Source organism: Stegostoma tigrinum, chromosome X, assembly GCF_030684315.1.
Source record: "Stegostoma tigrinum isolate sSteTig4 chromosome X, sSteTig4.hap1, whole genome shotgun sequence".
Lineage (NCBI taxonomy): Eukaryota > Metazoa > Chordata > Chondrichthyes > Orectolobiformes > Stegostomatidae > Stegostoma > Stegostoma tigrinum.
In genome coordinates, this window is record NC_081404.1 from 1,400,201 (window position 1) to 1,423,516 (window position 23,316).

Here is a 23,316-nt window from a genome sequence, read left to right on the forward strand (position 1 = left end):
TTCTGATTTGTGCTTTGTAGAAAGTGGACAGGCTTTGGGGAGTCACAAGGTGACTACTTGCCTCGGAATTCCTAACCTCCATCCTTCTGTTGCACCACAGCATTTATATGGCTGGTCCAGTTCAGTTTCTAGTCAATAGTAAGCCCCAGGATTTTGGAAGCAACACATCATTCAGTTACAATTACCCATATGATGGAATGCCCCACAAAATCGTCAGTGAATACCATATGGTTTATGTGGCTGGTGTACCTGTGGGTAACTACTTGCTGCATCATGCCAGAATATTGCTCTTGGTTTCCCACACTATGCCTTATCCTTATTATAGGTCTCAGGTAAAGTCTATATCACAGGATTTTGTTCTTGCACGCTGCTGTCCCTGAAGGCAGCCAGCTTTGAGCTCTACCTCAGTCTTTTGGAAGCTACCTTCTAGAATGCAGCCAATTAAGCTGGTCCATGAACTCAGATCTCTGACACTTGTTATGTGTACTACTTCTGGCATCTTTGTAGATTCACTTGCCTAGCTGCTGCAAACACAGCCAGCTGCTTATTCATTTTGCATGATTATTTGCTGTACTACTGTTTCATGCTATATCTATGACTAATTTTCTCACTTACTTGACTTGGCTGTGTGGATTCATCCATTTTAGCACAATGTTCATCCTAGGCTAAATTCACGCTTTCCTCATTCATCACACGCCCCTCTTGTCCATTAGTTTGCATCTCTCACAGCTGATGTAGTTGCTGAACAGTTCACAGTCTTTCCAGATATTCCACAGCTGCTTCCATAGCATGGCCATTTCTCATGTCACAATCTCTCTCAGCCAATATTTCAGGCGTATCGGTTTCTGTGCTAGGGTTAGACTGCTTGTCAGCTTCTTAGTTTGGATCAAAGCATGATGGCACAAACCCTGGAGACTTTTACCAAGTAGTCTGGGAGAGCAGGTGGAGCATGCACTACCTGTAATTTCGTCCCTTTTGTACATGTAGCATGCTTGCCTCAGCAGTAACCAGTTTAGCTTCAAATGTGCTTTTTAAAATAACGCATCTGTATTTATGGAGATGCTTCAGCTTCCAGAAGAAACTCCTATTTAGTTGAAGAACAACATGCAAATTAAGAACAGGAGTAGGCCATTTGGCTCCAAAGGCCTGCTCAGCCATTCAATACAATCATGATTGATCTCGTTGTGACCTGCACTGTGCTTTCCTGTCTGCCCACATTCCCTGACAAGAGAGGTCTAGCCTCTCCCATTAGAGGAAACATCCCCTCAACATCCACCCTGACCAGCCCTTCAGGAACTTGTATGTTTTAATGAGATCAACTCTCATACCTCGAAATTTCAATAGATATAGGATCAACCTTTCCTCATAAATTAAATCCCCTCATCCCAGTAATCAGACAAGTGAATCTTGTCTGAACTGCTTCTAATGTACTTTTTATTTTAAATAAGGAGACCAAAACAACACACGTTCTCCAGATGCGGTCTCACTTGCACACTATACAACTGTAACAAAACCTGCCTCTTTTATATTGGATTCTCCTTGCAATAATTGCCACCATTCTCTTTGCCTTCCTAATCATTTGCTGTACCTGCATACCAGCCTTTTGTGATTTGTATACCAAAACATCCAGGTCCCTGTATGCAGCAGAGTTCTGCAAACTCTCACCATTTAAATCATATATTGCTTTTCTGTTCTTCATGGCAAAAGTATGGTCTTTAAAATTGGGGTCTTTGACTGCTGTTTATTTTTGTCCGTGACATAACTGGAATTCTGATCTTTTCAATGTTGTTATCCGTGTTTATTCACATCATTTGGAAATTAATATTGGCATAAATGAATGACATTGAAAATTGTGCCATATCTTTTGAAGTGTTTCAGGTTATTGAGCTTTCTTTAAGATCTCTTTGCATTTTATTATGTACCTGTGGCTGATATCAAACTGAATTGAAACTCCAGCTGAGCTTCACGGCAGCCCCACTATAGCCTAATGGCAATATAGCACAGTGAGAAACCAGAATTGTTTTGGCAGTAGTTGGATATTGGGTATAATTTGAAATCCTGCCTTACCTGTTTTGTACATTTATGCATTTTGATTGGGGCCTCTGATTGCAGAATTCCTTTTGTGCATCATTTCAGCACAAGATTGACTAAAATGCATCAGGACCTTGATTGAGTGACAATACTGGTATGGTATCTAGAGCATTTTCCACATGATTTTCCACACTCAAGTGAATGTAGCTGCTTAGTGATAGAATATGACTACATAAAGAAAGAGTTAGAATGTTGTACTCTTGAGCGGATGACCGCATTGCACCTTGTTTTAAGACGCAGTCCTGCCACACCATATGCCAAGTCAAAGCGAGGACATCGAGAAGAGGATCAAGAGGACCTGACCAAGGATATGGATGAACCCTCCCCTGTCCCCAACGTAGAAGAGGTCACACTACCGAAAAGTGGTAATATGTTTTTCTCGTTTCGTGCTTTTAGTCAGTTTGAATTTAAATTGGCTTGTTAATTTTACATAATGCTATGGTTGCTTTTGCAATTGGAAACTTCTCAAAAGTTTATGTTATTGAAATTGTCTCTAAACTGGCCACATTTTAAGTCCAGGTTGGATTTAGTTTCAAACACCAAAGCTGGAAATGTTCACCATGATGCCCTGCCCAACAACCACCCAGATTGTTTTCAGATTTGATTTCTGCTCTGCTGTACTGCAGTGACAGAATGAAGGACAGTCAGTTATTTTCAAATGTAAATCAAAGACCTTAACATCTCAATCTTGTATCCTGTTTTGTTACTACTGATTGTACTCTGTGCTGTGGTGTAACTTGTAATTTCAAGTCATGTGCAGATTTATCAATGAACTGCCAGTATTGGGAGAGTACTTTTAATTCCACAAGAGTGCAGTCTACATTAGAGTATTCTGTGCATTGATTCTGCAATGTTCAGGGCTTTACGAACGGCAGTTGTGTGGACTGATACTCTGGAAACATTTTTAAGTAACCAGATTTTGTGCTCAGTCCAAGATAATCTCTACACTAGAGAAACAAGAAGTAAATCTAGTGAAGATAATAAAATGTGAGGCTGGATGAACACAGCAGGCCAAGCAGCATCTCAGGAGCACAAAAGCCGTTTTGTACAAAAATTGTACAAAAAATGTACAAAAGCTGTTTTAGCGCTTGTGCTCCTGAGATGCTGCTTGGCCTGCTGTGTTCATCCAGCCTCACATTTTATTATCTTGGATCCTCCAGCATCTGCAGTTCCCATTATCTCTGATAAATCTAGTGAAATTCTGTTTCAGCAAATGGATCAAAAGATAGTGTGAAGTTGCCCGTAGCCAAACCAATATCCCACAGGATTGTTCAGGCTGCACTGGATGTAAAGAGGAGACTTTGCAGTTTAAATCAGGATTTGACTTTGAAGGCTGGACATAAATGCTGAAGGGAAAGTGAAGAGTGTGAGAGTAGGTTCACAAAGCTCAGATCTTCTATTTTGCTAAAGTGTTCATAGCTGCAAACAGTGGTTGGGTCGAATGGCCTGTCTGTGCGCTGTTTATTCTCTCTAACTTGGGGGAGGGGCTTGCAACCATAGACTGAAGAAAAACAATTTGTACATCACATAGGACTTTGTTAGGTTTAATTTCAATGAGGAAAATGATCAATGCTAAGTACTACCATTTTGCTTGTCAGCAGCCAGGATTACTTTACAAAGACGTAGGCAAAACTAAAGTTCAACTTGGGGTGTAATCTGTCCTTGGCTGTTTGTATCTGGGCAATTGGTTTTTCGGATTGTGATGGAGATCACCGACTTGAGTGTGCACCAGGACGTTGACCTAGTATTCAGCAGTGACCACTGATTTCCACTCAACGGTGCTGTCTGCAGTGAGGTCCAGACCTGTTACAGCATGCATTCATAACAACTGTTTCTTTACAGTCCCTTTAAACAAGAAAACATCTCATTTGACCTTCTGACAGAAGCGACAATGCTATTGCTGAACCAAAGCTCACTCTGGTCATTTAGACAAACCAATCTTCATAAATTAATGTATACAGCCTTCCAATCTATTTCAATGCCGTAGCAAAGCAAAATACTGCAATACTGGAAATACAAAATAGGAGCAGAGAGACAAATACTCTGGCTGGGCACCATGTAGGGAGTGAGAAACAAAGTTAAATGTTTCAGGCCTTTGTCAGAACTGAAAGAAGTTGAAAATGTATTAATGAGTCATTTGTTAACTGCACATTTACTGTTCAAACTCCATAAATGAGCCGACAGCCCTCGATCAGCTGTATTTTATTTTCCATTCTGACTGGAGAGTCCTTGGAACTCACTCCAAAATTGCGCTACAGTTGCTGTCCAGTTTTATCCGGGTGTAGAAAATTTAACGGCAAGATTAAACGTGTACACCGTTACGCTTTCGGAATACATGGTAGATGTGTACTTGAATAGTTTGACAAATTGTAATGTGATTCTGAGTTATTCCACTTAATTACAGCAAAAGGACCCAATGATAATTGCTGGACAAATATTAGAGTAGGCTTGTATAGATACAATAAAAGGGTGAAGTGGAGAAAAATTGACATTTGCCTATCTTGGTGTGCATAAAATGTACTCAGTCAGCAGTTAGAAGTCGCCTGCCAAAAACTTTACAGTTGTATTAAATTATGCATATGCCGAACATGCTGGAATGTAAGGCAACTGCTTTAGAATATTCAGCGGTTGAATGTCCCATATTCTCCTGACGAAATTGGCATTTAACAAGAAACTGCAACTCGGCGTAGCTAGTGTCACTCGCAGTCTTACCTTGTTTCAAGAAGTAATAGTACAAATCATGCAATTAGTTATTATTGATTAGAAGCATATTGTCAAAGCAGTCATCAGGCCAAACACAAGAAGCTCCATTCGAATTCTGACAGCTGCTCAATTTCACATTTGAGCAATGAGTGCCATCTATAGCAAATGCAAGGAGACCTCTAGCATGCAGGAGGCAATCATAATTCAAGTATCTCTTGTAGTGATGCCAAAATGTTGTGAAATTCACTATCTATGATGTGGTGACTGGATTGGAGGTGCAATTCAGGCAACTGAGAGTGCAGGATACAGAGACCTTGCCATAATACAATGGTGGTGGTACAGCCGGGCTAGAGAGCAAGTCGGGTGGTTTGATTATTGTCACCAGTCCCTTTCCAGGAGAAACTGGTCAAAGCATGTATGTCCCACAGCTTGTACCACCTTATTCCTGGCAAGTCCATTTGAGTGTATAGTGGTAGTGGTAAATAGCCAGAGGAATCAAAGCAGATTCTCCTTCCTGCTTACTCACTCGACTGAAGTGCCATTTAGAAGCAGAATAAGAGAAAGAGCCTGGGGCACAAGTACATGTAGAAAGAGGCATCTTGCGATAAACACTATATCTTTGTCATTATTAGCAAAACCTTTCACATGAAGTACCACATGAAGCCCTGTTTCTCTGTTGGAAGTTGAGAATTTCATGATACAATTAGATGAGCAGAGACCTTCGCTTGAAACCTGGTGAACATTCATCCTAAAACCAGCCTCAGCAATAAGAAACAGGAAATCTGGCCTTTTATCTTATTACTGCTTGCTGAGCCCTGCTATGCGCAAACTGGCTATTGCTTTTGCTTGCAAAAAAAATGACTGCACTTCAAAAATGTTGAATTGATTGTGAAATGATTTAAGCTAAAAACATGCATGCAATGCAGTGTATAAATCTTTCTTTCCTGGAATAGAGGCACAACATCCACTGAAACTTTGCAGTCATTAATTCTGTGCTTATTTTCATAATATAAAGAGAAGCAAAATAATAAAAATAGCTGTGGGATAAAAAGGGCAATAAAGATTTGAGAGTTCATATTACCTTCCACAAATTGGTTTGCGCACACATTATTGAAAGATTGTTTAATTGACAACTTGGTGAGTTCATTTTGATGGTACGTCAGGTACTCAACTTCTGCTGACTTGCCATCATCAACCTCCTCTTCCACCTAATGCTGCTCTTCATTCACGTATAGGCAATTAAATGTTTTCATGGAAGTATGCATAATGCCAGTGCTAATCTTCCAGCTCTCTGTACAACACATGGTAACACATTCAGTTGCAAAATAAACGTTACGACTGTTTGAGCACACCAGAAGTCTGCTCAGCAACGGTCTTCAAGTTCACATGCTTTTTAAAAGAATTTTGTGTGGTATATTGTGTATATGGCAGATGAATTTTGAATGAATTATCACCAGGGATTATTCCCTTCATTGCTTGAACTGTCAACTGCCAAAGCGGATCACTAGCCCAATATTCATTCCCATTCAATCCAATGGGATGGAAATCAAGCAGGTTCTCGAACACGCCAATTGCTACACCAGAGGCTGACAATCTGTTGTGCCTGTTTACTGTTCAAATAGTGATGGTAAAAATTACTTTCCTGTATCTGAGGAGCAAAGTTTTATCCGGTTGTTGTTCCAGAATAATCCGGAAACATGCAGTAGTATTAAACTTTGGATCTCTTTGACCAGCCCTGGAAGATATGCAATAAGATACGAATAATTCTATGTCAGCAATCATAGGCCATTTGTATATCAGTAAATGCGCGAAAAGAGTCTGCCCTGGTTGCCTGCATCACAACAACAACTACCCTTCAAAAGTAGGAACAAAAACAAAGTTGCTGGAAAAGCTCAGCAGGTTTAGCAGCATCTGTGGAGGAGAAAACAGTTAATGTTTTGGGCCTGGTGACCCTTCCTCAGAACTTCAAAAATATTTAGTTGTGTGTTCAGCACAGTGGGATGTCCTGACTACGTGAAAGGCGCTATATAAATGCAAGATTTTTTTCTTTTCATAGTGGGATTATTTCCTGATAGCACTAAGAAGTTGAATAGGCGCAGTAATGCAGTTGGTATCTCAGTGAGGGAAGCCTGTCTTGCTCTATAGCTGCTTTTACATGCTGGCATTGAGTATACTTTAGTGGTCAGCATTTCAAAAAAAGGTGTCTCTTTTTTTATGGATCACTAAGCTGGCAGATCATTGTGATTCCTCCTGCTGATCCCCAGAAGGACCCTGTGGCAAAAATGTTTGGTGTAATATTCACTTTATAAATACTGGCAGCATGTTGCTGATTCTAGAAGAATGGTGCTCATTGTGAAGCAGAGGCTCCTCGTGAAGTGAGACACTGTCTCCTTTGCTTAATACACAGCCCTGGATAGCATTGAGTTTTGGTGGTCCTTCCTGTCCTGCCTTTCTTGTGTCCACTTCACTTGCCTATCATACTGAGACTAGCTATAATAGTCTTTTGAAACCACTGAGTATCACAATTCTAAACTTGTTTCTTTGCTCCATAATGAGCCACAATTTATATCGGAAAACCATCTTTTATTTATGTGTGTGTTGGGTATGATGAAAATCAAGGCTGAATGAATTGCTGATTAATTTAAGGAGCCCAAGAAACATTGAGACTGCTCCACAAGCAGTAGCATGAGACTACTTCACTTTAATGCCTTCTCAGTGTATGTGCTCGATCTAATGACCATAACTCTTACTCAGACTGCTAGTTTTGGAACCTTTGTGATCACTGAGCAGCTAGCAGATAGTTCAGTGTCTGACTCTGTGTTTGCATTGTCACCTTACAGGAAAGGATACTGGGGTAAGGTCATTCTACCTTTTTCATTACTGTTTCCTGGCCACTTCTCAATCAGGCTCTGGTTGTATTAATTGAGCTACAATTTGAAGTACATTTGCATGTGTACTGAATGTTACTGTCCAAACTTTATTGCTTAATACCATAGCAATCCTGACCGACCTCAGTAGCTGTGGTGATAGCTCTTGAGCAAAGAATTCAGAGTCCTGAATTTGCATTGCTTTGGTACACTCTGAAGTTACGTCAAGCGTGCTTTAAAAAAAGTGATTGGCTACCTTTTGAGAATCTTCATTCTGAATGATTTGCATTATTTACTCATTTTATTGGCGAATGTTTCTTCCAGAACTTGTCAAGCTAGGTTTTAATGTAGCCATGTGTGGAGTTTGCTTAATGTTTGAAAAATGAAAATTGTAAAATAAAGAACCTACTTCAGCACTCTTCAGGACTCTTCAGCACTATTTAAAATAAATTGATAAAATCCTTTTCCAAGGTTGTTAACACGTTCAATCAAAGAGCACAGTGTGTTATTCACCCTCCGCAGATTAACCATGTATCAAATTGCCAGCCATGATGCACTAAGCACACCTCATACTGGCGTCAAGTTGGTCAATGGCATTTGAGTATTGAACCCAAACTTCAATAGTTATTCTGATTCTGTGTTGGAAGCAATCTTCAGTTTAAAGTGTGGGATTATAATTCAAGCAATACGACAGAGCATGAGTGCAGTTGCTTCAAACTTGCAGTGTTCATTTTTGTTTTTTTTTTGTGAATTTTTGTGAATACGTGTTGTAGAATAGTTTGCAATGTTTATATCTGAAGATTTTGTCTTTTAGTGAACACGAAGAAAGATTCTGAATCAGCGCCAGTGAAAGGTGGCACTATGACTGATCTCGGTAAAAATAATCTATATCCATGTATCTGTTTACCCCTGTTAATCCATCTCCGCCCCTATCTATCGGCCTGTCCCACTCCACCTAGTTAGCTTTAACTTTCAATCTATGTCTGAGTCTAAATTTTAGCAAAAATGATAGTGCCAGGAGTAAGATTGCTGTATGTTGCATTCCAGTCCATAATCTAGACTAAATTTCCATTGCAGAATTGAGCAAATACTGAATTGTTTTAGATACCCTGTTTTGGATGAGATGTAAAACGGAGACTTGCTTACATGGTCCAGGGTTAAAGATCCTTTGGCACTATTTGAAGAAGGGTAGAGTGTTTTTAACTTGTCTTTATTTCTTAGCTAATGTTATCGAAAGCAGATTATTTGGTCATTCATCTCATTGCTGATTGTTGGAGCTTGCTGTACACAAATTTATGTAGTCTACTTGGACTTGAGCAATGGGTTTTTTAAGCTCCCATGTGCGAGGCTGATCACAAAGCTAAAAGCCCATGTGATCCAAAGAAATTTGACAGATTGAATTCACAATTGGCTGAGTAGCCGGAAGTGGAGTTTGATGTTTGAGGCATCAGTGTCCAGGGGAGTCCAACAGGGTAACTGTTGGGGCCCTCACTGTTTGTGGTTTGTATAAATAATTTGACCTGCATATAGGAGGGTTATCAATAAGTCCGCAGATGATACAAAAATTAAATAATGAGAATATTTACTTAAATCCAAGAATTACTTTCCATGATAAAGCTAAGTAGTCGTTACTGCACCAAAGAAAGGAATAAACAACCATTTAAAATGTAGCTAAAGATTCAGCCAAGTTAGAGAAACTAAAAGTTTTAAATTCATGTTTGTGCTACCTTTAATCTGGTCAGTTGTCAAGGCAAATTGTGGGCAGGGTCAGTCAGAGGTGAAAGCTGTTAAAACCAAAGCATTTTCAATTTAAAAAAAGCCTTGGTGAAAAGATTTAGTCAGGTAGTGTTGATTCCCTTGGGGCAGACAGGAGCAAGAAATGTTAACTACCTGACCCACACAGCTTTCTCCAATAATGTCATTGAGGGAACACCACGTAGGCCACATAGATGGTGACTTTTGGCACTCTCTGCACCGAGTTATTGACCCAAGCCTGCAAAGTGCTATTTGGAATTTCACTATGTGAACAAAATCTTCCTGTATTCTTCTTCATGTCAAGCAAAAAGATGCAGACTGTATTAAACAAAAAAATGCACATGGGATAATCTCTTAAATCTGTTCATAGTACAACCTACAAGACATGCACACTGTGATGAAGGTAACTGTAGCCCCTTCAATGCAAAGTACTTATAGTATGGAAACAACTCCACGTGAACCTTGCCCCAACCCTCTTTATCTTGCCCTATCACTGTTTCATTCTATTTCTTTTTTCCTCATGTTGCCCAACTTTCCTTATATGCATTTCTGCTATTCATCTCAGCCATTCCCTATTGTAGCGAGACATGCATTCTCATCACTCTTTGAGTAAAAATGTCTCCTCAGATTTCCTTGTTGGAGTTATTTGTCACAATCTTATTTATGGTTCCTGTTTCTGGTCTCATTCAGACATGGAAACGTTTTCTCTAAGTCTAATTTATCATTATTCCTCAGTCTTCTCTTTTCTTGGGAAAAGAGCTTCACCTGCTTCAATCTTTCCAGATAAATATTACCTGTCAGTTCTGGTGTCATTATAAGAAATATATTTTTCTTTCTTCAGTACATCTGTATTCTTGTTTTAAATGTGGGACCAGAACAGTTTGCAGTATCCCAAGTGTAGTCTGGCCAATGAGGCAATAGGAAATGTCAAAATATGCAGAAGTATTTGTTCTGTTACATCAGCAGAGTGCCTGGACACTCTGTCTTCAGGTTTACCTGCAAGTTGTTCCCTGACTAATCGAGTTTCATACTCATAACTTGTTTGACATTTGACACTCAGCCAGTGCTCAAGTAGGATACACAGTACAGGAGTTCACTGCCATATTGGCGGCAGCAATACAGATTCAGGAATCCTAGAAATATGTCATATGCACCTCTTTGAAATTCTTTGAATTGATAAATTAGACCACCTTTGGGACCGTATTCAGTTAGCAGCATAAGCTGAGATAGACCAAACATTTCTCTGGTTCCATTCAAAACAAATTTTATTATCTGAGATCCTTGCCCCTTAAATTCTCCTACATGGTCAGACGCTTGTCTGTCTTTCAATGCATCTCAAGGTATAGCATCTCCATGTTTGCTTGAATCTGGATCGTTGCTGGCAATATCCAATGTGTGTCAGTGTAGTCATTGCCAATCATTTCTGAGAACCATCCAGGAAGTTAATATTTTTGTGTGTCTTATTTCTAATGGTCTCACAGGAAACCTTCTGCCCTTAGACCAGTTTATCTAGCACTTAGTTGACTTGTCCATTGCATGATAGATCATGGTTCTTGCCTGAGGCTCCAAGAGAAGATATTTCAGAACACTAATCTTACTTTCCAAAGTGGCCACTTGTCCTATACCAGCACAGCCAATGATTCCCTAGTAAACTTGGTCCGGAAAAATTGACTGCCTTATCCCTGGATCTGTCATTGTGGTCAGATGATACTACCCTCCAACAGTTCCTCTCAGCACAGTTGAATGTGCTGTGCTGTATCCTTAAAGAATGAAGCCCCAATAATAAGGGAACTGAGCTCAGGGCAAGTTGTCCATGTAGCAGCCTGCTTGCCACTACATGGACTGCTTGTCCAAGGCTCGGTTCCCTTTTGGATGGACCTCAATGTCAGTCAGTTGCTAATAAGATTGTTAAGGCTGGCTTTGGAACATTTATGGGTCATTGTACAGAGAAAAGTGGTATTTAAGTGATCATAAATCACTGTGGTGGTCCACTACTACCTTGTGTATCCAGTCTGTAGACTGAACTCTAGCAATCCATCAAGGTTGTAGCTATGTAGAAGATGCAGATCATTTAAAATACTGTGAAAATCCCACAAGCTGTGCAAGCTTTACTGTGTAAAATAACTTCACATACTTCTTTTTGACTCCTGTTCACGAGAAACAGGAAAGAAACTTTACTAAAATCTGGGCTCACTCTTTTGAAGACATTTACAATACATTCTGAGAAAACAGTGTTGATCACTTATTTTTTTTTTCCAGATGAGCAAGAGGATGATAATCTGGAGACAACTGGCAAGGTAAGCATGCTGACCTTGCAGCATTCTGATGCACTTTGTACCTTTTCAGATAGTTTTCTCTTTACTCTGTTTTTTTTTGCACTTTCAGACATAATTTTGAATTGCAAGATTGTATCTTAAGGTCGTATGACTAATGCCATTTGCCACTCGGTAGGGTTTTGTTGAACTACTCAGATAAGATATAGTGGATGATTAACTGCATTAATGTTGGGTCACTGAAGTCGTGAAAAGCTAAAATGGCAGAGAAGCAGAGGGCATATTCTTTACATTTTGGTTATGGTTTGTTTTTATTGTGTAGTTCTCAAATTCAGAGAGCCAGACTCATCCCAGATAATGGATACTCCCTCAGCAAGGATACTTGTTACAAAACCAGAAAGCCAACCACAATCCAACAGATCAGAATTGTGGACACCTGTTCTATATAAAATTGTACAGGCATTCAGAGAATGCTGACAAAAAAACTGCAGATGCTGGAATCCAAGGTAGCAAAACAGGACCTGAAGAAGGGTAATACCCAAAACATTGAGTGATCCTTTCCTCCAGATGGTACCTGGCGTGCTGTGTTCTTCCAGCCTCCTGTTTGTGTAATTCAGAGGATGCTATCTACCTGCATCAGCACATATTCCATTAAACTGACCATTTGCTCCAATGTAAATTGTTGCAATGTCTTTTTTTGGCATTCACTTATGGGATGTAGGCATCACTGGCTGGGCAGCATTTATTGCCTGTCCCAAGTTGCCCTTGAGAAGGTGATGGTGAGCTGATGAAGGGTCTAGGCCCAAAACATCAGCTTTTGTGCTCCTGAGATGCTGCTTGGCCCGCTGTGTTCATCCAGCTTCACACTTTGTTGCCTTGAACTGCTGCTGTCCACATGCTGTGGGTTGACCCACAATGCCATTAGGCAGGAAATTCCAGGATTTTGACCCAGCCATAGTCAAGGAACGACAACATATTTCCACATCAGGAGTGTGAGTGACTTGGAGGGGAACTTTCAGGCATTCCCATGTATCTGCTGCCCTTGTCCTTCTCGATGGACGTGGTCATGGTTTTAGAAGTTGCTGCCTAAGGATCCTTGATGAATTTCTGCAGTGCATCTTGTAGATAGCACAAATTGCTCCTACTGAGCATCAGTGGTGAACGGAGTGCTTGTGGATGTGGTGCCAATGAAGCAGTTGCTTTGACTTGGATGGTGTCAAGTTTCTTGAGTGTTGCTGGAGCTCTACCCATCCAGGCAAGTGGGGAGTATTCCATCACACTCCTGACTTGTGCCTTGCACATAGTAGACAGGCTTTGGGGAGTCAGGAGGTGAGTTACTCAGTGCAGCATTTCTCGCTTCTGACCTGCTCTTGTAGCCACCCTGTTTATGTGGTGAGTTCAGTTGAGTTTCTGGTCAGTGGTAAACCAGAATGTTGATCGTGGGGTATTCAGTGACACCATTGAATGTCAAGGGGTTGTGATTAGTTTATCACTTCCTGGAGATGGCCATTACCTCACATTTGTGTGGCATGACTGTTACTTACTATTCGTCAGCCCAAGCCTGGATATTTTCCAGATCTCATTGCATTTGAATATGGACTGCTTCAGTATGTGAAGAGTCATAAATAATGCTGAACATGGTGCAAACATCAGCAAACTTCCCCACTTCTGACCTCATGTTAGAGGGCAGATCATTGATGCAGCTGAAGATGGTTGGGCCAAGGACAGTACCCAGAGTGACTCATGCAGAGCTGTCCTGGAGCTGAGATGATTGACCTCCCACAACCACAACCATCTTCCTTCGTGTCAGGCATGACTCCAACCAGTAGAGCGTTTGTCCACTGATGCCGATTGATTTTGCTAGGGCTCCTTCATATCACACACAGTCAAATGTGGCGTCGATTGTCAAGAGCAGCCATTGCCACTTCCTTCTGGAGTTCAGCTCTTTTGTCCATGTTTGAACCATTCCTGTAATTAGAGTAGGAGCTGAGTGACCCTAGCATAACTCAAACTGGGCATCATTGAACTGGTTATTTCTGAGCAGGTGCTGCTTGATAGCACTGTTGATGACACCTTCCATCACTTTACTGATTGAGATTAAACTGATGGGGTGGTAATTGGCCGGGTTGGATTCGTCCTGCTTTTTGTGTACAGGACATACCTGGACACATTTTGCACATTGTTGGGGTCAATGCCAGTGTTTAATTGTATTGGAACAGTTTGACTAGGGAAGCGGCACATTATGGAGCACGCATCTTCAGTATTATTGCTGGGCTGTTCTCAGGCCCCATGGCCTTTGCAGTATCCAGTGCTTCCGACCATTTTCTGATATCAAATGGAGTGAATTGAAATGGCTGAAGACTGATATATGTGATGTTGGGGACCGCTGGAGGAGACTGAGATGAATGTCCATTTGGCACTTCTGGCTGAAGATTGCTATAAATGCTTCAGCCTTACCTTTTGCACTGATATGTTGGGCTCTTCCATCATTGAGGATGGGGACATTTTTGGAGCTGCCTCCCCCAGTGAATTGTTTAATTGCCCACCACCATTCATGACTGGATGTGGCAAGACTGACATCAGAGATTAGATCTGATCTGTTGGTTGTGGGAGCACTTAGCTCTGTCTATCACTTGCTGCTTTTGGAGTTTGGCAGTCTGTTTGGTAGCTTCACCAGGTTGACGCCTCCTTTTTAGGTATGCCTAGTGCTGCTTCTGGCATGCCCTCCTATACTGTCTGCTGAACCAGGGTTGATCCCCTGGCGTGATCGTAATGGTTGAGTGGGAGATATGCTGGACATTGAGGTTACAGATTGTGCAGCACAGTTCTGTTGCTGTCGATGGCCCACAGTGCTCCATGGATACCCAGTGTTGAGTTGTTCAATCTCTTTGAAGCCGTCCCATTTAGCACACAACACGATAGAGGGGCAGACCCAGTCTAGCAGCTATGTCCTTTAGGACCCGACCAGCTCGATCTGTAGTGCTGCTGCTGAGACACTCTAGGTGATGGACATTGAAATCCCCCACCCAGAAAACATTCTGCCGCCACTCACCACCCTTGTGCTTCCTCCAAGTTTTGCTCACCATGGGGGAGCACTGATTCATCAGCCAAGGAAAAATGTTAATCGGTAGGAAGTTTCCTTGCCCATGTTTAACCTTGAGCCATGAGACCTCATGGGGTCCAGAATCAATGTTGAGGACTCCCAGGGCAACTCCTTCCAGACTCTACGCTATTATGCATCACCTCCACTGGGAGGGAAAGGACATTTCCAGGGGTGTTGACAGTGGGTCTGGGACATTATCTTTAAGGTATAATTCTGCAAGTATGAACATGTCAGCCTCTTGCCTGATTATGTGAAACTGCTTTCCCAATTTTAGCAGTAGCCCCCAGATGTTAGTAAGGAGGTCTTTGTCGGGCTGTTTCTGCCCTTGTCTTTTCCTGTGCCTAGGCCAATGCAGAGTGGTTTGCCCAATTTCATTTCTTTGTTGGAACTTTGTAGTAATTGTACAAATGAGTGGCTTGCTTGGCCTTTTGGGAGGACAGTTGAGAGTCAAGCACATTGTTATAGGTCTGGAGTCACATGTCAGATTTCCATCCCTGAAGGACATTAGTGAGCCAGATGGGTTTTTCTAACAATCAGTAATGGTTTCATGGCCATCAGTAAATTCTTAATTCCAGATATAGTTTATATTGAATTCACATTCCACCGTCTTCCATGGCTGGATTTGAACCCACGGCCCCAGAACATCAGCTGAGTTTCTGGATTAATAGTATTAATTCCAAGCTGGAGAGGCACCACCGGCCATATCACTGCAGCCAAAAGATGTTCGTGTCCAGAATCTGGACCTGAATCGGGCACTAAGATCTTTTATAGGCAAACATCTATAATCTAGATGTACAAATATTTATGATATATGAAGACCTGATTGAAGCTCCCCATTTGAACATTGGTTTGTCCTGAGAACTGTCAATGCTCTAAACCATATCTACACATCGCCAAACAGTGCTTTAAAACTGCAACAAGGCAAGAGATAAAATATAATGATGTCAATATGGTGTAGGGATGAAGAGTGACCCCCCCCACATTCAGACCACATGGCACATAGAGAATGTAGAGTACTCATGCAGAGGTATCCGGGGCCAAGGCCCGGAATGAATTAGACACACACGATCAAATGGTGTAATTGAAGAGAGAGAAAATCGTCTGCCACTGAAAATCCTAATCAGCCATGGGGACTAATGTTCTTGACGCTAGTAATGAGGCATGACATTCTGGTGGGGAGCTACCTTATATTATAGCAATAGGGCCAGTAAAATAATCCTGCTGAGAATTTCCCCACTTCTTTGAATTAATGATGTTGGACAATGACCAATAACATTGGATTGGATTCTTCTTTGCACTGTGCTGCGCTACCTATAACTTGAGCCGTGTTAAATATCTCTGTGAAACTCACTGCTGATAATACGTTTGATTATTCATGCTTGAATTCTCCTTTCCCAGAGGCATTTAGTTAAGCAGTCAGTTATGTTTTTTCAGGTGAATATTTGGATATTGTTAGGAATGTATTCTGTTATTTGTGAATGGTCCATTGTCAGAAAGCTAAGTGGGAATCTTGTTGAGTAACAGAATACATGCTTCCAACTTACAAGAATTTTGCTTTCCTACTGCAGGATGAGGAAGATACTTCTGCTGGAAACAAAGGGGAACAAACAAAAAATCCTGACTTACATGAGGACAATGTTACAGAGCAGACTCACCACATTATCATACCTAGTTACGCAGCATGGTTTGACTACAATAGGTAACCCTGTTGCAAGTGGTGTTTTTATTAACCATACTGAGGCTGATGTGCATTTTGTTTGGTGAATAATGACCACTTATAATGAATTAAAATCTGCTATATCGGATGTTGATTTTCATTTCACTGTACAATGTTTGCAAATTCCCCAGTCCTGTATTTAATTCAGGTTGCAGGATAAGGCAGCTATTCTTTTCCCTTTTAAATTTTATTTCTTCGATCAGATGGGCCCAATGATGCACTGTAGTCTGAGATTGTGCAGGGAATTGATTAGACAGCACTGGTTAAAATGGCCGAATGGGCTCTCTTTGTGTTGAAATCTGAAATCATTAGAGTATGACCATATGCATTCCAAAGATGACAATATTTTTAACTCACCATATCCAGCAGTCCAGGTACTGCACTGTCTGCATCCCAGATGGGTCAAATGAGTGACCGCAACTTAATCTAATCAGTCGGAAACTGATGAGATGAAATTGAACACTTTTTATTTCCTGTTGCCATCTGATATTACTGTTCAAATCCATGGAAAACAACATGCAGCTAATTTGACACGGCTGGTTTCCCACCAGACGTGTTGAGTTCAAATTACCCTCCGAGTCTAACCACATGACACAATGTTTTTCTCGCTCTAAGCTCAACCTGAAAAAGAATAGCAGGAAAGTGATCAGCACAAGGGGATGGTTGAGTGGGAAGAGTGATATTGCCTAGTTCGGGAACCTGCCCTTTCGACTGCCCAGCCTGAATCAATTATTTCCAAATTTCTGGATCTCAGATTTCACTTCACCTTTGAATATAATCTGTTCAGACTAATACATGCAACGTTATCAGATTGTAGAGCACAGTATTAATACCTAGCAACCTGGAAACAAAAAGAATTCCAAGCCCCTTGTGATGGGACTGGAATTGAATCCAGATTATCATTGTAGTTCCCTTTGCGGTGCCAGTCTTATACAGAATTGTAGTTAACAGTTCCTGCGAAGCCTGAAATAATATTCTTCTCAACAGTGTCCATGCCATTGAACGACGTGCTCTCCCAGAATTCTTTAATGGAAAAAATAAGTCCAAAACCCCAGAGATGTGAGTACTTATTTACATATGATATTATTTTTTGTAAAAAAAAATTGGTAAATTTCACGTTGATTCCCAGGTTTGCAACACATTAGAAGACATAAATATGAATAATGGCACTTGAAAGTGGCATCGCCAACAATTTGGTAGTCTTGGGCAATCCCAATTCAGAGGACAGCTCATAGCATTCATTAGAATATGGTGGTTAAATGACTTGCAAATGCTCACCACTTCTAAATTTACTGGTGAGGGGATGATCTTAAAAAGACCTAATAACAGGTTTCACAGTCCTTAGTCATGGCCGGTGGTTTGTTACCACCAATTCACCAGTCATTTGTTGTTTTAAAAAGCCCTGCTTCTGCAGCATATGTAGGGAAAGCACAGAAAAGGTTGTTATTTCATGGGGTGCACCACATTCACTAAACACCCTCAGGGTCTTCTAAAGTATTCGTGGAATTAAACATGCTGCAATCCCTGTTGAGTTTTTAAAAAAGATGATTTTCCTAAATGACCAAAGAAATTACTGAAAGACAGTATCAAATGTTCTAAGACTTCTGCTATAAGTGACAAACAAATTAAAGTCAGTGTAGATCAAAGATTAGTGAACAGGCAAACCAAAAAAAGGGTAGTTCTGTCTTAACCAAGTAAGTCAATCAAGATGGGTCCTATAACACCTCCGCCATGCAGCACACTCTGCAAACATGTAGCATTACAACTTGTTCTTGCAGCTAGTGGAGTGCCGGGGATCAGTGCTGGGGCCTCAACTGTTCACAATTTATGTCACTGACTTGGATGAGGGCATTGAGGCTAAATTTACTGATCAGACAAAGATACGTGAGAATGTAAAATGTCATGAGGAGGTAGAGTATACAAAGGAAAATAGGTAGGTTCAGTGATGGCCTAAAAATATAGCAGATGAAATAAAATGTGGGAAAATATGCACGTTAAATGGAAAGAGGTTGCAAAACTTTACAGCAGAGTGATCTGAGAATTTTGGTGCATGAATCACAAAATATTAGTGCGTTGAGTGAAATGGAATGCAAATGGAATGATGACATTTATTACTAGGGAGAGAAACAGTAATAGCAGATATATGCAGCAAGATTGAAAAAGTAAAATAGACAAAAACTTACATCTGTCATAAAGACATCCTTGAGTTTCAGTGGAATCATTCACTTCTGTAAGTAAATTTCATTATTCTTAAATGACTGAGTCGACTCAATGTTTAATATTTACCAACATAGTAGCACAACCACCATGATTTATAATAGTCATATCTCGTTGTGATCTGTGCTTTTCCACACACGTGCTTCTTTGAACTTTTCAAAAGTGGGCTGAGAAAATACTTAGTAAGACGGGACCATGTGAATCATTAGGCTGCTTAATTACACATTACGTTAACGTGCAGATCAACAATCATGGTCACACTCATTTATTCATAGGAACAGCCATAGGCCATTCAGCCCCTCGAGCCTGTGGCGCCATTCATTGAGATTGTGGCTGATCTGTGGTCTAACTCCACATACATTCCTTCAGTCCATATCCCAGAACACCTTTGCTTTACAAAAATCTACCTTTCTCAGATTTAAAATTAACAACTAATCTAGCATCAACTGCTGTTTGTGTAAGAGAGATCCAAACCTCTACCATCCTTTGTCTGCAGGAATGCTTCCTAACATCCTGAATGGTCTGGTCCTAATTTTTGGACTTTTCAATCAGTTCTCTGTATATTTATGTAATAATAGCGAATCACATCCTTACATCAGCAAATTCTCTTCATTGGACTTAAACAAATAACTACTTATATTTTACTGAACCTGGCCAAAGTTTGCCCACACAGCTTCCTCTTTAAAGCTTGACTGACTTTGCAGCCTGTGCTGGGCCTGGTTGACTGTTTACATCCCAGTGTTCATAATCCAAAAGTTGGACCATTGCAAGACCCCCTTTGTTGAATGTCTGGGACTTTTTCACTTAATGGCTATGAAGTGCTTACTAAATCCAAGACAGGCTCAACTATTTGCTCACTGTCTTACAGTCAATGGGGAAACAATTTCAGAGGTCAGTCTATTGGCATACTAATCACCTTTAAAGTTTTGGCAAAGATCTGTGGCTCTGCTTGTGGGTGAGGTTGCTGACTTGCTTGCCAAGCTGGCTTGCTCTTGTTCAGGCGTTTTGTCACCATGCTAAATGACATGGGTTTGTAGTTATAGTAGCCCAAGCCAAACACAGACATGCTCCGGAATTCCTAGAGGCCTGGTTCTCCACCCGTAATGCAATCAACAAACATATAGAATTGCGCCCCATATACAAACCCATACAGATGAAATCCAGAAATGACACTACTCACTGTAACGGACCAGACAGTATAAGTTCCAAATGGAGTAGAATAACATCACTTCATCGGAGGCTCCATTGATGATGTCACCACGTGTGGTGATGAAACGGCTGAACAAAAACAAGCTAGCTTGGCGAGCAAGTCAACAACCTTATGCTAATCACCTTCCTTCATTCTGAGTGCATTTTAGTGGAACTTGTGTTAAAAACATAATCCTTACAGCAATTTTTTTTTTCTTTCTGTGCATAAACGGTCAATAAAATTCCCAAACTTGGCAGACATTTGTAAAAATCAACCTCCCACCTCAGTAAATCTCAGTCATGCTTATTCTTAGTGCTTACGTGGACATGTATCTCGAAAGAAGTGACCAGGTGGAGCTAATGTTGGAAGAAAGCCAATTTGTATGGGGCTGATTGAAAATAAGACCTCTACAGGTGATCATTTGCATTATCAAAAGGCCTTTATGTATGTGAAAACCAGATTTAAAAAATTCATTACAGGACTCTGTTAACTTGAATTCTGAATTTTTACACAAAAGAAGTAAACTTGTATAAAATGTGAGGCTGGATGAACACAGCAGGCCCAGCAGCATCTCAGGAGCACAAAAAACCATTTCCACTCCCCCTCCCATTCTTTAGATGACATGTCCATCATGGGCCTCCTGCAGTGCCACAATGATGCCACCCGAAGGTTGCAGGAAAAGCAACTCATATTCTGCTTGGGAACCCTGCAGCCCAATGGTATCAATGTGGACTTCACCAGCTTCAAAATCTCCCCTTCCCCCACCAGCCCAGCTCTTCCCCTCCACCCACTGCATCCCAAAACCAGTCCAACCTGTCTCTGCCTCCCTAACCTGTTCTTCCTCTCACCCATCCCTTCCTCCCACCTCAAGCCGCACCTCCATCTCCTACCTACCTACCTACTAACCTCATCCCACCTCCTTGACCAGTCCCTCTTCCCTGGACTGACCTATCCCCTCCCTACCTCCCCACCTATACTCTCTCCACCTATCTTCTTTTCTCTCCATCTTCGGTCCCCCTCCCCCTCTCTCCCTATTTATTCCAGAACCCTCACCCCATCCCCCTCTCTGATGAAGGGTCTAGGCCCGAAACGTCAGCTTTTGTGCTCCTGAGATGCTGCTGTGTTCATCCAGCCTCACATTTTATTATCTTGGATTCTCCAGCATCTGCAGTTCCCATTATCACTAAGTAAACTTGTATAGCACCTTTTACAGCCTGAGGATACCTCCAAGTTGTTTTTAGTGGTAGCCAATTTGCATATAGCAAGCTGCCACACACAGCTGTTGCATAAATGACCAAACATCTGCACTTTTGAATGTTGGTCATGTAAGCTGCATCTTGGAATCATTTCATGGGATCTTTTGCTTCCAATTGAGCATACGGATAGGCACAGGGCAGCACTTTCTGACAGTGCACTGGGCCATAGATTGTGCACTGTGAGCCCACCATTGCTTGATTCAGAGCCAGGATCCACAGCTGACAAACAGGCACACCCCTTTATCCAGGCCAGCGAGTGACAAATGGAGCTCCAGATGGAAAAATGTACATTGCTAGTAAAAATTATATTATTCTTTCTGTGGGAGCGATAGTATTGGCCAAGAAGGCAGGTTAGAAACTTACTGCTAACCATAAACTAAGTGTGAGAGGTCATTAGTATCCAAAGTGACTAGGACACTGGGTTATACCGCAAAATGTGTTCAGTTCACACTGAGGCCTGTATAGTGGTATGGTTAGGCTAAACATAGAGCATGAACAATCTGATTAATCCAGGCTCTCAAAGTTTTATGAAGTTTCTTAACAGTGACATTTTTGGCAAAACTGATTCTTCAACCATCTTTTTAATCTCATTCTTCCCCAGTTACCTTGCCTATCGTAATTTCATGATTGATACGTACCGTCTGAATCCACAGGAGTACCTCACGTCAACAGCATGCCGTCGAAATCTTGCAGGAGATGTTTGTGCGATAATGAGGTACGTAATAATGAAGAATTGTTAGAATCCAGTTAAATTTTATGACTGAATCTTTCTGAAAGCCATTGGGAACAATGGCTCCAGTGTCCTTAGTACAGGGGCCAGTAGCATTAAAATCTTTTTGAAACCCAGGATGAGGGGTATAGCTAGGGTTCCAAGCATGGACTCCAAAGAGAGCTGATCTTGCCCATGACTCTGATAACTGAGCCCCCTTGTACTTTTCCAGTGATTAGCAAATGCAGTTTTTCTCTGTAGTCCACTTCAAAATGTCCATTTACTTGTGAACAAGGCACTTGCCATCCCTGACCTTGTTATGATGATGGCATTGCCTTGATCAAAAATTTTGTTATTATTTAATGAGAGGGTGATGTGTTGTCCCTAACTGAAGCCTCACTACGTAGTTACAATTTCCAGCGACTGTCTTACCCAAATTGCTGTGGTGGTGACGTTGCCCTTCTTAGCAAATCTGACTGTGTTTGCTTCTCTCACTCTTGTTCTACTTTCTCCCTCTTTGAACAATTTAAACCACTCATCACATACCTCTTTTAAAGTCCTTGTTCTCTACCCACCTCAAATCCCACCCCAAGTTTGAGATATCTTCCCTCCTTTCTACTTTGGAGATTTCCATGTTCACTTCAACTCCCCTCTTCCTCTCTTTGCATTTGTGACCCTTCCATTGTATCATACTCACTTATTCTCGTACTCATATTCATAGAGGTCTTGTTGACCTCATCTTGTCCTGTGGTCTCTGACCACTTCCTCCTATCCCTTATCACCCGTATCATCTGACCCCCTTTGTTCTGCATCCACCCCTGGGAAGATACTTCTTTCCACTACCTGCTGCTCCCCCCAAATTTAAGTATACTTGCACTCTAGTTACAACTGTCCAGTCTTTTGTTTTCCATTCATCACAATACTTCTGCAGGTATTTATTTTCTCAATTGATGCCTCAGATGCCCTTGTCCCCAGTAAAATCCATACTAATTTCTTGTTGTATGGCTCTCTCTTTAACTCCTTAATTACAAGGGTTACATTTTTGTCTCAACATTCTCACAATAAATTCCCATGATCATATTTATTATGGGTTATGCTTATGCATATCCATCATTCTAATTGCGCAATGTGGCCATTCAGTTTCCACAAGATTGTTTCTGAAATTCTTCAGTCAATATTTTTGTTTCTCAGTAATTGACATTTTCAATATACAAATAATTTTTTTTTTAAATTGTAGAATGATATGCCTCATGGTGAAGATGAAATGAATTATTTGAATTTCCTTTATATTACGCTTTGTCAAACTTTTTCCTTTAAGGACCCTATCTCTCCCAGGAGCCTGTACTTTATATTTTGGGCCCAGACTTCAAATACCTAATTTCCCAATAGTGGATGAATTAGTCAACTATTATTATTTTTATATTTCTATTAACAGA

General features: G+C 41.0%; 1 protein-coding gene across 7 annotated transcripts in view; it reads left to right on the top strand.

Annotated features, from left to right (window-relative positions):
* Positions 1-23,316, top strand: part of LOC125448180 (SWI/SNF complex subunit SMARCC2) — a 171,329-nt gene that overhangs the window by 87,845 nt on the left and 60,168 nt on the right. For 5 of the 7 annotated variants that reach the window (XM_059643444.1, XM_048523272.2, XM_048523275.2 and 2 more), the window contains exons 11-16: positions 2,326-2,456; positions 8,476-8,535; positions 11,676-11,713; positions 16,361-16,491; positions 17,497-17,568; positions 21,773-21,886. In XM_059643444.1, the coding sequence (XP_059499427.1) occupies positions 2,326-2,456; positions 8,476-8,535; positions 11,676-11,713; positions 16,361-16,491; positions 17,497-17,568; positions 21,773-21,886 (546 nt within the window). The remainder of the gene's footprint in view (positions 1-2,325; positions 2,457-8,475; positions 8,536-11,675; positions 11,714-16,360; positions 16,492-17,496; positions 17,569-21,772; positions 21,887-23,316) is intronic. The other 2 variants (XM_059643446.1, XM_059643447.1) reach the window with 2 other exon arrangements.